Consider the following 16,911-nt stretch of genomic DNA (forward strand, 5'->3'; position numbering starts at 1 on the left):
CTGCCAATAAATTGTCCAGTATTCGAACCTGATGGGATTGTACAAGATTGTAAACTTCCCAGTTGACTTATCTACTATAAACTGAGGATATGGTTATGATGCCAACAAAATATCGACATACAGTCAAACTGTATCTGGAAAATGTATATGTCAACATGATGTTTGATTCAGATTTTTCATTTAATTCACGGGTCCTAATCAATATGGGATTGACTGTATGTTGATGCTGTACATCCATAGAAGAGTATTTTAACTCCCAAGTATTTGTAATTACATTATGAAAAATAAATGGTTACTGGTAGTATGGAAACATTATCCATGCGTATTACAGCAAACTGCTCGAATAAGATCCAATCAACTAGAGGAAACCATTCAAGTCTTTAATGTGGTAAAATGTTTGAGGACAATGTACCATCCTACTCAAACATCACTTGATAGCTGCTGCTATCACACAAGCTTTTTGCCCGAGCCCGTATGACCCAACCTAAAACGTCGGACTAGGCCCGACCCAAATTTTAGCACAGGACAAATGATTGTGTTCGAATTGCACCTGGAATGACCCACCTCACTTTGTTCGAGCATTGTTTATTTAGTATTGAGTGAGTGGTTTACATGTGAACACGCTCTAATTAGGCAGGGGCCAAAGTTGGCTCCAGCCCAATCTGTGCCAAATCGTCTCCGTGTGATCACAGCTAATAAGTCTCACAAATTTTATGACAAGGAACTTTTTTGCTCTTATTGATAAATCTGAATAACACTAAATTCTAACAACAATAAAATAGTTTATTTTTTTCAATGTGCACAAAAATACATGTATCAGGGAAACCAATTAATTTAGATTAACACAAATATATCTTTTTTCTCAACATTTCCTAATACATTATATTGTATATATTACGTTATTCAATACCAATACGGGTATATCTGGACGGACATGACATCATTTATTTCTTTTATCAAAAACATATTCGTTATCAGCATATCACAGACAATAAAACTTAAGATCATGTAAAAATACAAATTGTCAACATCTGGTTAAGTTTTATTCACATTAAGACAAAAGTGACATAGCTTTGTGCATATTTGCATAAGCTACGTCTTAATGGATGCGATTCAACAAAACCCACATTCAAACAGGTAGCGTCTACACTAAACTCAGAGTCTGATACGAACGCGGGTTCAATGCAGAGCGCATCTTTCTTTTTTCAAGAAGGGTTTCTACAACCCAGGTTTTGCAGAAAACTCTGCATTGAATCTGTGTTTGGAGTATAGTGTAGATGTATAAGATGCAAGTGTAGATGTAGCTATAAAGGCCACCCGGGAGGTTAAATCACATTTCATAGCAGATCTATATTCTTTCACAGGATCTAGCTAAATGTAATAATACAGTCAACCCCGCTCATCAAGACAAACTGAATTTTGATATGATTAATTCAGACTTATCGTATAAGTATCTTTATGTAAATGTATAAAAAATACTCTAAACCATTTCCGTGCATCCACACCGCAGTGCGGTGTATGAATCGGTGATGGATTTTGCTAGTACACCGCACTGCGGTGTATTGATGTAATTAGTAATTAGTTTTATCTCTATTGAAAGATGGCAGCACCTGTCAAACATAGTGAAATATTAGTAACTAAGATATACCGCAGCGCGGTGTATACGCGCTATAGTGGTATTCCCGTTATTCAACACACTAGGGTGGAATTTTTCAAAATTTTCAAATTATCTCCAGCACTATAGGGTATTGATTAGTCAGCAATGAAAGGGTTAATCTTATCACATACGATCTATTGCACTTAATACAAATCGATGATCTCCGGTACCTGATATGTGGTTCTTCAGTGTGGTTCTTCAGATTAGTTTTTAAACGGCAATGTATGGCAAGCAGGAAACTCCTGGAGTAATTACCTATGCTTATACTTAATTGGTGATATGTAATCCGGATCTCTTCTAACCAAGATAAATTTACTCAGTCCCAGGTGCTACAAATTTCAGGGGGTTGACTGTAGTTCATCTAAATCCAGCATTTATGCCTGAAGAAAGCTTGCATTTCTGGATCGTCAACGTCTCTTCCATTCACCCCGGCATAAACCTTCATCAGTAAATCTGATTTGAATTTATCATCCAAAATCTTCACATATTTATCTAAAACAGCTGAAATAACAGAATATCAAATAACGTACAGGCATATTTAATCAAATTTCACACTTACCTGGTAGATAAAAAATGTCGGGATTGTTATATCTTATAACACGTATAATTTGATCGTAGGCTCACTTGTTATAGACTATGGATTATGAAACTACTATCACTAATATGTGACCTGTATAATTTTTAGTATGCTGTTGAATAGTGGAATCTTCTATATAGATTAACTTGACTTCCGTTGAACATGGGAGAAAATAAGTGTGAGGTAGAGTGGCCAGGTGTGAGGTAGAGTGGCCAGAAGAACTTTTGACCAAGAAACTGACACCAGCAGGTCCTGAAGTGATGAACTCCGGATTGATGAAACTAGTACTACAGTGGCACCTCGTTATAACGAACTCGGATAAAACGATTACTCGTATATGACAAATATAGAATTGTGTCCCAAGTAAGACAATTTAATCATTTTCATACTGCATATAACAAACTATCAGTTATAACGGACAGATTTTCTGGTCCCCTGAAATTCGTTGTATCGAGGTTCCACTGTAATAATAATTATTAAGATTAAAATTAATTTTAAAACTGAAGAAGTTTCCATTGTGTTGTCAAAAGTCTACCATATCTAGTAGATACCGGGATAAACCAGAAATCCTCTTGAACAGACAGAGCCGTCGGAAGGGATTTTTCAGTGGCGAGGCTTATTTCCGAATGGGGGTGGTGGGGGCCCTCCCCCAGAAAAATTTTGAAAATTCAATCGCCGGAGATGTGTTTTGGGGCCATTTCACGGTCTCATTGACAGAAGCATGAGAAGTCGTGAGCCAACCACCTAGTGTTCCGACGGCTCTGACAGATCAAGACAAGGAATCTTTTATATAAGTTTTGTCACCTACAAATTGTCTGCAAGCTAAATGCCCACTCTTAACTGGATAAAACAATGATTTTAACCTACCTAATCCCATAATCTTGCCCCAAGATATCATGTTTGGTCCCAAACGAGGGTCGTCATACTTCTCACATTTGATCAACAACCTTACGATTTCTCCATGGATATAGGCGTCATCAAATGATGCCGTATCGGAAACTGGAAATTTTGCAAAAATGTCTACAGCCCCTAATGGATCATCTTTAATTAGCATATCAGCCAGCTCGATATATGCATCATGAATCTGAAAATAGCCACTTTTATAATGAAGTACATACCGGTAAGTTAAATCAAATTCAAACTATGGTTCTATACCTCTGGCGCCATTGACATGACTTCATTATAGTATTTTTTAGCCTCTTCAATATCTTCAGGTTTACGGGCAAGAGCTCTGGCTAGTCCTAAACGTGCATGATGTGTCTTTTTATTGATTGGAGCTGGTTTAGTTGGCTGACTGGTTGTTGTTTTCACTAAATACATAAGAAATAATAAATATTGTAGTTTTCAATTCGAATACAGAACTAGCTAGCTGCCATACACACCCCTCAACTGTCTTGAATGAGTTACATTGAAGCCAACTTTTACCCCTTTTTCTAGGCCAAGGTAGCTCATTCATACTTCTAGACCTGCTCCACCTGTGTTATCAACAAATTCAGACTGATACTTGTAGGTAGTGATTTTAGAGGTTATTCAGCGAGCTTGGATACAGGCAACAAAAGAACATGGCTGTCCATGTAGCCTATTCAATTTTTAACACACCCCCAGATCACCAACAGCCCCCAAAATGATCTAAAACATGTATCTTTCTGATCATTGAACTTTCATATGAAATAATTCTAAGCGCACATATTCTTGTTTTGAAACATTTCAAACAAACTTCAAACTAATTAAACACTGAGGGGACCACAGTAATGGGATACCAGCAACACCAGATGGCGCAACAAATCACTGGGTTATTTGTAGTGAAAATCAGAAATACGATATAGGCTATACGACGCTCAGATTCCAGCATGGTTCGTCATGTTCCCAGTCGTATCCTGAGTTGGCAGTGCAGATTCTATATCGCTGATAAATCTACCCTCAATCTATCAATTAAAGCTGCCACTTGCACTACGTAGACAACGTAGCAAGAAAGTTACATGTATACTGTCTAAACACTTACACAGACAATACCATAGTGTATTTTTATCTGTTGCCGGCATCGGGCTACGACTTACACAAGGTATTTTGAATGGTATCAAAAGATTTGGCTTCCAAAATTGACACCACTTACGCAAAAATACGACTTTGGAAGTACGAGTTATAAGCATAATTTGATAAGGTTTAAAGAAGGAAAAATTAGGGACCAAAATAATTATACGAGAGATGTGATGATACGACTAATTCGATGATGACTTTTGCGGGGTTGACTGGGTTATTGATTAATAAAACATCATTTGCTGCCAATGAAATTCATCCCACTGTCCACCTTACTATAATCTGAATTTATTTATTTCTGCAAGGGCGCACTCAATTATCAATCTAGGATATGTGATTGTGATTTATCATTGGTCACGTGATATTTAGGAGACTTTGAAATGTTCATTCTTTCAAGGTGGTTTCATCGTGGAGATCATATGACAAGACTCGGTCCGGAGAATCTGGTTGAGGTTTTGGAGGCACTTAATAGAGTACACCCGAAATTATGTTTGCCTTAGATCCCTCTCTACATCAAATTGATCTGGATTTAACAGAATTGACTCATCATAACCAATTACCTTCTTCTTTGGTAGACTCAGGTACTGGTACAATTGGAGTAGCAGATCCTGATTTTGCAGCAGATCCCGTCTTTGTCGCAGACGTTGCAACTTTAGTTGCCGATCCTGGTTTTGTTACGCTGCCTCTCACTCCGACTGATTTGGTTGCCCCGCGAGTTGCTGGTGTGGCTGCACCTCTTCCAGTAGCAGGCTGTAAATGATTACACTATCATTTTGTTATTTATGCAGTATGTGATTTGAATGACAAGCGCGAAAGCTTTTTCATCAACAACTGAAATATTACCTTGGCCGGCACTTTGCTAGCAGCTCGACCGGCAGTACCCCTTGAAGTTGTTCCTCGAGTAGCAGGAGTACCTCGCGCTGCACCTGGAAAATATATCAATGGCTGAATTGAATTCATACACCAGGATTTTATTACACTCGCTATTGAAAATTTGGATTTCCAGGAACTATATGTTATCAACAAAAAACGTTGCATACAGTGTGTTATGTAATGACCTAGAAATAGTCTCGACATTTGTCCATATTTTCACTGCGCAAACTCCTCAATTTTCCTACAGACTGGTGGCTAAAAAAGTTGGTTTAAGTTGACCATAAGAAATGCCATGGTCATTATGCAGCTTTTTTGTCACTGGCTCCGAATTTTAGAAAGCACTCTTTCATTTGAAGCCCATATCTTATCTCTAGTGTGGATAGAAACCTGCACCCCACTATCATTTCTTTTTACTCATCTTGATATTTACCTCTGATTGGTGTTGTTGTGCCTCTACCCCTAACAGCAGGACCTCCACTACCAGCTGCAGCTCCTGGTTTAGCAGAGACCTTTGTGTCATTCGCTTTCTTTTTCTTTTCTTCCTCCTGCTTTTCTCTTTCTTGCCACCATAACTGGCCTACAGGACAACAGAAAATTTGAGTCATGTCAAAGCTGTTCCTCAATGGTGCCAAAATGTGTCACATATTGGTCCTACCTCCCTGTTGTCTAAGTACTAAATTACCCCATACAAAATGAATGGTGGACGCCAGTATTGATTGATCAATTTTAACTACCTTTTACATCCAAAGGTGGGACTCCGGTGGCTGGTTTTCCTTCTAAATCAATACTGGCTTTGAATGAAAGTTTGGCTTCAGTTAACAGCTTATCCGATTCGTCTCCTAAACTGTTCTCGCACTGCGAAAATTGAGCACAGCCGAGCAAGTATATACTGTGGCTATCACAGGCATTCATTAATACTAACTTTTCACATGTCTGAAAAAGGGGTTAAATACCACATATCACAAAAGTGTTCAATAACTGTACAGAGACAACAGATACAAGTCAACTTGATTTTCTTGTCCAGTGCCTGCACAAATTTCATTGAAGGCTATCCGAGTGAGATTTTTTGTAACATGTGTACAAATAACAGTATCATACAACAAATTAGATAGTTATTGACTATAAAATTGATCCAGGTTAATGTTAGAAAATTAGAAATAAAAACTGGCCCCTGTATTCAGGATATCAAACCAACCTCTCGTTGCAGAGATAAAAGTTGCGCATTTTGTGGAATTGTAGTTCTTTTTATAAGGGCAGAAAGACGTTGACATCTTTGAATGATTAAGTCTCGATTTCCATTTGATTTTTCCAGCAGTAGCTCGAGCAGATTAGAATGAGCTCCCAAAAGAACCCATTCTATTTGCTTGTAGGAATCACCTCGACACGTGAGAGTTAATGTCTGCGCAGCAAGTAGGGCAGCACTAGAAAATATTTACAAATCGTGACAATGGCGACAATGATGATTATTTCAACGTTAAATTTCTCAGAGCAAGTTAAGTACAGAGATGCTAGGGCCAAAGTACCAAAATTCCGGAATTTAGAACGGGGGTCTTTTTGCGTTTTTGCGTTCTAGAGCGATCTGGGTATCTGAAAATACAACGGCAGGCATTCGTTGTGCTTCACATCCCTCGCTGCCTTCTTATGCCGCGCGCTATCCGGGTGACGAAGAATATCTTTTTTCCCGCCACTACCGTATTTGACCTGGTCTTTACAAACGACGCAGTACGCCACGCCAGCTAAGTCTAACTTACGAATGTAGTTCGATAAGTAGTCCCCATTACTGTCCTTACACTCTAGCCAGTGCCAATTAAATTTATTTTTTATACCGCTGTCAATTGCCTTTATATCGGCCGACTCCCGACTGACAATCTTTCCGTGCGTGCTCATTTTGCAGACCGTCCCGCTTGACAGCTGCAGGCAAAAAGTAAGTTACAAAGCTGCGTGCCTCAGCACATAGCACGCACGTGGTAATGATTAAGATGATATTTATAAGATATCATCTTAATCATTACCACGTGCATCTTCACATTGTTGGCCGTCAGCGGGATGATGTACAACGGCGTGTAAAGATAATTAACTTTTAGTTGGAAATGGCGTCACAACAGTGGCGCTCCGCCTACGCACGCGCACAGATACCACAACAAGCACACATATATACATTGTATCAGAACGTCCTCGGAAACAGAGACCAAGATAAAATAACACAGAAGCGACGATGAGTACAAGCAAACGAACGCTTTTACGGTCCGTGCCATTACTGGTCGCCGCGAGGAATTCTCACCCAATTTCCGGAATTGACATCGGCGATCCTAAATTTCCGGAATTCCGGATATTTCCGGAAAACTAGCATCTCTGTAAGTACGACATCCTGGTATTTAGGGAATCCATCGTCATTTTTCACAAACGTTCAATTCCATGGCAAATTGTCCACTAAAGTAATTGCCAAATGCTTGTAAAAACAATTTTGCCACAGACTTTGCTCCAGTTTATTTCAAAAAAAATTTGAAAAACTGGCTCTATTGGTTTCTAGGAATCTTTTTGCTTAGTACTTACGTATGGAAGACATCTTCAGCCGTCATGACGTCTTTTACATTGGGAGAACTACGTAGCAGGATGCCCAACTGAATGATAGACCTCAGTAAATGAATATTGTGCTGCGAAGTCAAATCATCTGCATGCAAGCAGCTTTGAACTGAACTGTAGAATAAAACCATTTTTCCTTTACAGGTGCCTACACTTACGTACCGGTATACATATATGTATATGTATGTGTATATGTATATGTTCATGTACATATACATTAATACAAAACTATGTACCAAAAAGGTGTCGCCGTGGAGAAGAATTGGGCCTTGAAATTTTGTGTGGTAGTCAATCATTGTATAAACTAATGCAATGAATATAAACAGGTGTGAAATTATTTATCCCAAGGTGGCATGGTGTCCCTGGACCCTTAGTTTGATTTCATAAATCTTTGATTAGCAAACGTTACCTAGAAATATCAACTTTCATTGCAGTCTCAGTGTTCTTTGCAAGTAATGTTTCCATAGCAGTGACCAAGTAAGCGATTGCCTCATTTTTACGCTCCCCAGGACCATTCTTCTTTAAAGCCAATGTAAGTCCAAGATAGAATCTGCAATACACAAAAGGAAAATGAGTACAGCTCTCCAGTAACTGAGGGTTCACTTACAGCACCAATTCTATAGACCAGTTTCGACAAGCCAAATGTACACTACTGCACTATTGCCTTTGAACAATAAATCTAATTGCTGGTGATGCAGAATGTAGCAATATGAAACATTTCTAGATTGTGTTGCTATAACTATACAGGGCTGTTAACTCATGACAAAATATCAACCAATCATCGAATGACCGTACCCATTTAAAAGTTGCGAATCCACTATTGCCAGTTTATTAAACAGTTTTAAGCTTAAAAGTTTGAATTGTCAGCTTCATTGAAAACATAAAGTAACTATTAGCAATACAAATGTACAACAAAAATTGGAGTAAAAATTTTTTGTGAAACTGGGCCCAGTGGTTAAATTCAAAACAGTCATGGCTTATTTTTAAGATCTCTCTAAGACAATTTTTATTGTACAGCCAATCAAAAAACTTAAGACTAGTCAAAATTTAAGACTAATTGACGACTTAAGTCACGACTGTTATAGTCTAACAGTAGTCTGAAATCACAAAGACTGGTCTTTAGTTTATAAACTGGCTAATGAATCGACATCTAAGATGTGATAATTGCAGACTGTTCTTGTACCTTGTAAAGATAAGTAATTGTAACATTTACCAACCTCGAAGATTCATGTTGTGGATTCCATGCAAGGGCCGTTTCTAATCGATTGACAGCTACATCATACTCGCCCTGTATGACTAACATACGACCAACATGAAAATTATACACTGCTTTACTGTCATCTAATACCATCGCATCCATATATTTCAGGTAAGCTTGTCCCAATGGATTCTCTTCATCTGCGGCTTTTTGGGCAGCAGCGCCTTCCTGCAACAAATTATGACCAGTTACATATACAGTTGGTATTATAGGGAAGAGGGATTGATAAAAATGTTGTGCATGGGATGTCATCATTTGATTGTCACACCTGGTTACTTAAAAATATGAACGTAACAACAATATATGATATGGGGATTAAGAAACTATTGAACTCTGTCATGGAAATCAGTCCTGTTTGACTGCCAATATGGTGTTAAAAGCACAACAGCCATAAAAATTCAAAAGAGTTGCCATAGAGACTGTGTCAAGATCAAGGAGAGAGGGAAGGAGAGAGATTAAGGAAGATAAATCAGAATTTAAACTAGGAGAATACAGTCATGTCTCGATGTACAGCCAACATAGGAGATTCATGTTTTTGTGTTTTTGGTGGCATAGAAAATCAGATTTTCTATTCACATTCTTTTCCTTATTCTTTTAGTACAGATGTGCACGCTCCAAAGATTACTCGCGAAAGCGAGTGTGCTAGAGTATTTCAATGAATGAATGAATGAATGAGTGAATGAATGAATGAATGATCGAGTAAGGCAGTTTATTGGGGTATTACTAAGGGGAGTTGCTGAACCATCACCATGCATATATAGATGTACACAGCATTGTTTTATTTCATCAATGTCACAAACTTACTGCAGTGTTGTACAACAACCATGTGTATAATGTGTGTGTAACATCGTTAGAAATGCCAAAAAGACTTCAGTCCTGTTAGTTACATGATTAATTAAAGGATTTCATGTATATGTAATCTAGTTACGACCAACATTTGGATTGAGCTTGAAATTGAACAAAAGTGATGATGCAATACTAATAAATTGAACAAAAGTGATGATGCAATACTAATAAATCCGGAAATGGAGGGGCCATTGGCAGTACCCGCCAATCGCTGTAGGGTGTTCACATTGCTTCCATACGTACTGAATTTTATTTAAAACTCATACCTTAGACGCTGAATCTTATCGCAATTTGCTGGCTGATCAACATGGTGGGGATTCCCGATGGTTTTGCTATGCAGTATATATATGCAATTATTGTAACCAGTTGTACGTAATTGGCAAATGTCCATCCACATGTTGAAAAAACAACAGCTTAACTAACTGTATTTATATAGGATTGTACCAAGAAGATTCATGTCTTCGTTTAGGAATGTACTAAGAAATTTCATTGGAAGTGGCGGTATGTGGAGGACAGTAACTCAGGACTTTTGCAATGCATTAGAGATACAGATAAGCAAGGCCGGCCGTGTAGCAAGACATGACTGTACCTTCTTAGAAAACAGAGAAGTTTAAATTGTACATGTACATGCTTATTCAAAACTACTGGCACCAATGAACACAACTACCAGTATTACCAAGAAATGGCCTCTGAAACTTCCTAGAGAGAATATCAACGCGCTCTATTGTTAAGTCGCAAAAACTTACTTGAGTAGCTTGCTTTGATTTCCAGACAAATAATGATTGTACATGGTCTGCCTTTCCACTCTGACCAGAATTGATTAAATGATGATATTCTTCATCAACTGCTTTCAGTTGAAGAGCTAGTGGTGAATTTTCATCGACGCCCCTTAGTTTACAAATTGCGGCCACTTCCTCTTCTTTTGAACTCTCCTTCGCTTCCATATTAAGAGAAGGCAATTCATCCATTTCCTGTGAAGAAATCATTCAAGAGACTTTTAATTTGTCAGTGTCAAATTTTGTTTCACATCTGTCAATGTTTTGGCATTACAAAATTGTTTAAAAAAACTGAAAAAGACACTCTAAATATTTGGATGGATATATGAAAGCTGTGGGTACTGGAGTGTGTAATGGGTAGTGTAGTGTGATCTGTGTGCATTTGTGGCGAGCACACAGATCACATTGTTCAATGGGGTTTGGTCCAGGACTCGCGAGATTTTCTGACAACACGGAAGTAACGTGTAATAAACGATGACTTGAATTGCATGACTACCTACCACCCCTCATTATTGTTGGAAAACTAAACGTTCGGCACTGACTAAAAATTAGTAATAACATTTTAGAAATGGCCAGAATTTGAACTTAGGTTCTATCTCATTTTTATTTTACAATTGCGATTGGAATAATTTTATTTCAAACGGCCGTTAAGGCTTCATGTTTCGTCTGCAATTCACTGCAAATAGTTACGCAACTACGCACATTTCAGTGTTTTTGGCAGCTGTACACTCAATCGGCACCGTTCGTGACTAGCTTCACTGCGGAATTATCATTAATTAACATCGCCATATCACATCATCAACTTATATTGTGCCTTAAAACCCTAACAGCCGAAATAATTGAAATGCACACACGATTTCTATCATTGAAAATTGAGAGTGGCCATGTTTGTGTTTGCTGCTTCGCGTAAATCCCGCGCGGTGGCGCACCCGTGCTGAGTGCGGCCGATACGTCCAGATATTTATTTGGAGACCGTGACTGTGAACACGCAGTACAGTCCAGTGATTCTTAGCTCACAATATACATAGAAGTTATACAGATAGTTTAACAGAAATATGAATATACAAGATAGGATATCATGGAGATCATATGCATTTTACATACATAGACATAACATTGCATCATTACAGGATGTGGCCAATGTTGGTGAGATTTTATCCCAAACAATGAAAATAAAGATGCACGGTGAAGAGCCCTTAAAATTATGTGCTTAAATTGATATACCCAAGGCATGCGGGTCGAGTGCGTGATGTTTAACTAAAAATCACCGAAGGGCCGAGCCAGCCTGGGTGTCGAACATGAAAATTGCCGGTCATGTGTTCCGCACCCGATTCAATTTTCATGCGAGAAGACACATCAACGATCGTAAATCATCTCACAAACCGATCTAAAACAAATGCATCTCAGGTATCAATTGATAATTTGCTGGTTGCAAATGCTACAACTGTTATATCTATCTGTTGCGTATTTATTAGGAAAAATGCCCACTTTAGTTTCGAGATTTCATAGGAACTCACAAGTTAGACAAAATGGCATTGTCATTCATAGAAATGTTACAAAATGTAAACAGTCTCCACTCGCATGAGTATCTTCATGACAATAAATGAACAAAATGTTTTCATAGCACAAGCGAATAAATTTACCTCATTTTTCAGGCCATATCTATCCTCTGCATAATATTTTTCCTCGAGCAGCATTCCTAACCGCAGGTGAAGACTAGCATCACGTGGCTTACTTTTAATGGCAGTAGCGAAACAACAACTGGCATTGTACAGATGGTCAATAGGCGATTCACCTTCAGGATATTTTTTGATCACACCTTAAAATACAATTGCCTGATCTATGGATGTGGATGTTAAGATATGACAGATTCTTATAAATAACCTCTTATAAAAAATATTCACAAATTCCAAAGCGCATTAAAAACACAATTTAATCTAAATACAGCAATCAAAATCAAAATGACACAATGTCACAGATCTCACTATTGACACCTCTATAGTACAATATACATGTACATGTATATCATATCTTCCTCACAAGATGGTACGATAATACAGTCAAACCCACTGAATCTGGATTGTGGTCTAATCCAGACAACATTTGCAGTCTATTTTGTTCATTAATATACAGGAAAATCACTTTTAATTTGGATTTCTCGTAAAAACCGGATGAATTTTGTTGGTCCCAAATGATCCGCCTTAAGTGGACTCTACTGTACAAATATACACGGTATCTGCTTTTTCAAAATCAGATAAAATAAATCATATAGGCCTCATCGAAAATTATAGTACATAACAACTTACCCATGGTTGGAAGGGATTTGAAGTATTTTTCTATATGCTCCTCGCCTTGTTTGACCAGTTTATCTGCATTTGACTCATCAAATATCTGTAGCAACTGTTTTTCCCAGCTACGCACCTGAGGGTAATGGGTATGATAAAATTCAGCTTCAGTATCTTCAATAACACATAATGATTATCTCAAAATACTTGTTCCCATACCTGTACAGAGTGGCTCGGTTTGTCAGTCTGGGCTTTAAACTTACCAGTCAAATCCTGAAAGAAATTGAAATCATACATGCACAAAATAAATCAACTAGATGTACCATATCAATTAACGTACCTCAGATTTTGGTTTCAAATTACATTTCTCTATCATGCCTCCTAATTCCTGTAGTTTCACAGCATCAGTAGCTCCTGAATGACAACAATTTACAACAATTCATTAACATATAGAGATAGTCAATTATGACAGTAGGCGGGGACGCATTAAGAAAATATCATCCTCACATGTAGGGATTCAAAACCTGAAGGCATAGTGAAACTTTGCCAGATAATGAAGCCCGTAAAAGGAGCCTGGCCAAATCATCATCGTCTACTGAACACAATAGGTACAATGGATATAGCAATTCCCTAAGGCGCACTTGTAAGGCATTGTGGTGGTTTTATGAGATAAGATTATTCATTTTTCTCAGCATTGCTTTGTTCAAGAATATCAAACTACAAGCAAAAATCAGAAAAATCTGAACATCAGTTGTTGACGCGGCTCATCGGCAGCTCTAGCTAACGCGGTTATTCTACTCTCATGTCCCATGGTAGTCACAAGCGTTCAAACTATTGTGCGCGTATGTGGAAAAAGACATTTATCCATGTAGACCTATCAAAATTTGGAAACACTGATCATCTTTCAACAAAGAGTGTTTGGTATTACATTTTGGAATCTTTGCATTACTAGTGAACAGAATCCCCACACCAGACAGACTACAGTCAGCACAGATTTAAATGCCATCACAATGACCATATAAACTTCAAAACTTCATCAATGGAAAAATACCATGCATTAAGACCTACCTCCTCCAGTAAATGGAATTGATGCTATGATTTCATTCAATTTCAGTTCACAGTCAGCATCTTCAATTTTCCAATCTCCAATTAATGCCTCTTCGCTTAACGGATCAACCTTCGATGTTTTTGTAAATTCATCAATTATCGGTCCGCTGTAAGTACGTTTTGGGTCACTGTTCCTGATAGAAATCGGTAGATACAATGCCGATAATGACACAGGGCACTGATACTTCATGGCTAAAGGTGCATCATGGATCTTTACGTATCGTGGAATCTGTTTTTTCGTTACCTTTATTAGGTACTCCTATAGAAAGCAAATAACATTGAGATTACCATAAGCTCAAATAGAAACGTCAACTCAGGACCACTTGATTCTTTCAGTGCCCAGTTAATCATTCAATTAAGACCACATCCATATTTTGTGTGATGAAAGATGATTCATTTGGAAAGGGCAAGGTGAAATTGTATAATAAATTTTGCAACTCTTATGTGGTAGTTTGAGAGCTGTCATTGGCTCTATCAGTCGCAGGATCAGTACTTACCGCGGTGTTAGAACCATCAACAGAACAGACTTGAATAGCTGCATCAGTTTGTCCCGTATTCAATTTGACAGGTTGTGATGCATCTTTTCCACAAACAGTTATGACGCATTTAACATCTGTAGCAGTGGCTGTCACAGTGAGTTCATTCACACAACACGATAGACAACCTATAAATATCATGATTACCTCTTAAATTCGATGTATGATTTACCGGTATTGTGCGACTATTAGGCCCATCCATTTTTCAAATATACATTGTCATTAGCAAATAATGGAAAATTTGAAGTTGTAATTCGTCTTTTGAACTAGGCCAATTTTTGAAAATGCCAATTTGCACCCTTCTTTTAGTCTAAAAAATTTTTTAGACGGTAGGACTCTGTGCCCAACGGATCCACCTAATACATACAGGTATAATTGAAGATATCGGCTGAAAATTCTGGTTGTGAATTTTCAGCACTTAATTTTATAGCCGTCAATGAAGCATCTTTTGCTGACAGTCTTTTTACGTGGATGATATAGATTTTAGTGGTCTTTCCACCATTGTCTAAAAAATTTTTTAGACGGAAGGACTCTGTGCCCAATGGATCCACCTAATACATACAGGTATAATTGAAGATATCGGCTGAAAATTCTGGTTGTAAATTTCCAGCACTTAATTTTATAGCCGTCAATGAAGCATCTTTTGCTGACAGTCTTTTTACGTGGATGATATAGATTTTAGTGGTCTTTCCATCTTCGGCAGTGACTTCAATCTTGACATCGGTCACAATTCCCTCCTTCAACGCAATAGTTTTACTCCCATCACTGCCCTAGAAGAAAAAACCATGTCCAATGCTCTGCCTAAAAATCTGCCTGTTCTTTAGTTTCGAATCAGATAGTTCAGTTTTGTCTTTTTCTAGTTAAGAAAGAGGCACAAACTCTCTGTAGGCCCTATATGAAAGAAGTTTTTGGGTTGGCTAGCCAGTTAACTCCAACTGATTTGATAAGCAATTCCCCATTTCATAAAACCCATTTTTAGGCACGTTAGGCGTTGAATTTTATTATGTGGATGTGTGGCTGTGACTTGTTTAGGCCGGCTCCCTGGGCTAAGTGTTAAAGTTAACAAAGTGGAGTGGTTCGTTAAGTTATTCAATTTTCTCCAGGGCAGAGGAGAAGGGAAAGAGTCGAGATGGCGTCCTTAGCGACCAACGAAAAACGCACCAATATTGAATAGCTAGCTCCAGTGTCACTCGTCAAACAGTCAAGAGTGATATTGGGAACATCACTTGCGAGTGTAACGTTATATTCGAGAAGCTGTCGATTGAATTTCGGCGATAATTTGCCGGGTTTAATTGACAACTTTTCCAGATCGCAGTCGTCCATTTTGAAAAATGGTTGCCCGTCCGCTCCGAGCAATTCAAATTAATTTTATTTTCATATTAAATGGGAACGGGGTGCGCTAGCTGGAGTGTGGACGTGGAAGTTTACTAAAACACTAGTACGTTAACCGAGATATTATATTAATTACATCCCATGAAAAAGTGGTACCAACGAAATCAACCAAAAATGGAAACTATCATAAACTTCACCCTTCAGAAATGGACGCCCTCATTTCGATAATTCTGGAGTCACCCCAATTTATTATCCGGGAAATCCGAATTTCATTGGAGATGGTGGTGAACGCTGAGGATTTATTCGAAGAATTTTCCCCGTTTGGAGTTAGTTGGGAAAATGAAGAAATAACCGATAAACGTAAGTATAAAGTAGATTTCACTTGTTATAATTTGTATTGTTTTGGGAGCATTTTTTCGACGAGAAAAACGACTCATCTCTAATTCAATTCAATCACTTTATTATTTATTGCATTGAAACATTAAAATTTTGAGAGACGAAACTTACCTGTAAGTTGAAGTTTGACTAAAATCAAAAATGTGACTAGTTTCATAAACGTGATTAGCTACTACACTCTCGGGTTTGAAATTTTTTACGTCATTTTATGTTCTCTGAGGCGCTTTTTCAAATCACGCCCGGTTTCACCAATAATAATATATATTTTACAAAGTGGCTATTCGTACGGACCCGTACGGATTAAATTACGTACTAGAATTAGGCCAACAGATCAGATCACACTAATGAACAAAAATTGGTTCCACAATGACCTATCAAGACTGATTCAGGTTAACCGTTTGTTATGGAAATGGACCATTTTATCAAATCTAAATTTTGAAATACAAGTAGAAAAGAATTTATTACCTTTTTCTTTTTCTGAAGGGGATAATTTTATAAATGTATCCGCCTTACATTGTTTCTTTGGCAAACCAATTACGGTTAACCCTGCACCTTTGGGCCTGCCTCTCTTGGGCATTCTTGGTGGTAATCGCACTTCATTCAATTGCACGATTCCTGGAAAGATAAGGGCATCTTGCACATTTGTTG

At 37.9% G+C, this 16,911-nt stretch overlaps 2 protein-coding genes across 2 annotated transcripts in view; one reads left to right on the plus strand and one right to left on the minus strand.

Annotated features, from left to right (window-relative positions):
• Window positions 1-803: 803 nt before the first annotated feature.
• LOC141909757 (uncharacterized) lies at window positions 804-15,858 on the minus strand. Its single transcript, XM_074800401.1, has 21 exons — window positions 15,697-15,858; window positions 15,098-15,305; window positions 14,903-15,040; window positions 14,497-14,663; window positions 13,961-14,258; window positions 13,233-13,306; window positions 13,112-13,165; window positions 12,914-13,028; window positions 12,251-12,426; window positions 10,578-10,802; window positions 8,945-9,153; window positions 8,137-8,277; window positions 7,698-7,841; window positions 6,340-6,565; window positions 5,879-6,077; window positions 5,575-5,721; window positions 5,115-5,197; window positions 4,832-5,036; window positions 3,390-3,544; window positions 3,102-3,318; window positions 804-2,158 (listed from the first exon to the last, which is right to left on the minus strand). The coding sequence occupies exons 1-21, from the start codon at window positions 15,856-15,858 to the stop codon at window positions 2,019-2,021; spliced, it is 3,483 nt and encodes a 1,160-aa protein (XP_074656502.1). The 3' UTR covers window positions 804-2,018.
• Window positions 15,859-16,134: 276 nt separating this feature from the next.
• LOC141905719 (DNA polymerase alpha subunit B-like) overlaps window positions 16,135-16,911 on the plus strand; it is a 75,149-nt gene continuing 74,372 nt past the window's right edge. Inside the window, exon 1 of the mRNA XM_074794711.1 lies at window positions 16,135-16,227. Coding sequence (XP_074650812.1) covers window positions 16,146-16,227 — 82 coding nt within the window. The 5' untranslated portion in view covers window positions 16,135-16,145. The remainder of the gene's footprint in view (window positions 16,228-16,911) is intronic.

The sequence above is a fragment of the Tubulanus polymorphus genome, chromosome 1 (assembly GCF_964204645.1).
Source record: "Tubulanus polymorphus chromosome 1, tnTubPoly1.2, whole genome shotgun sequence".
Taxonomy (NCBI): domain Eukaryota; kingdom Metazoa; phylum Nemertea; class Palaeonemertea; order Tubulaniformes; family Tubulanidae; genus Tubulanus; species Tubulanus polymorphus.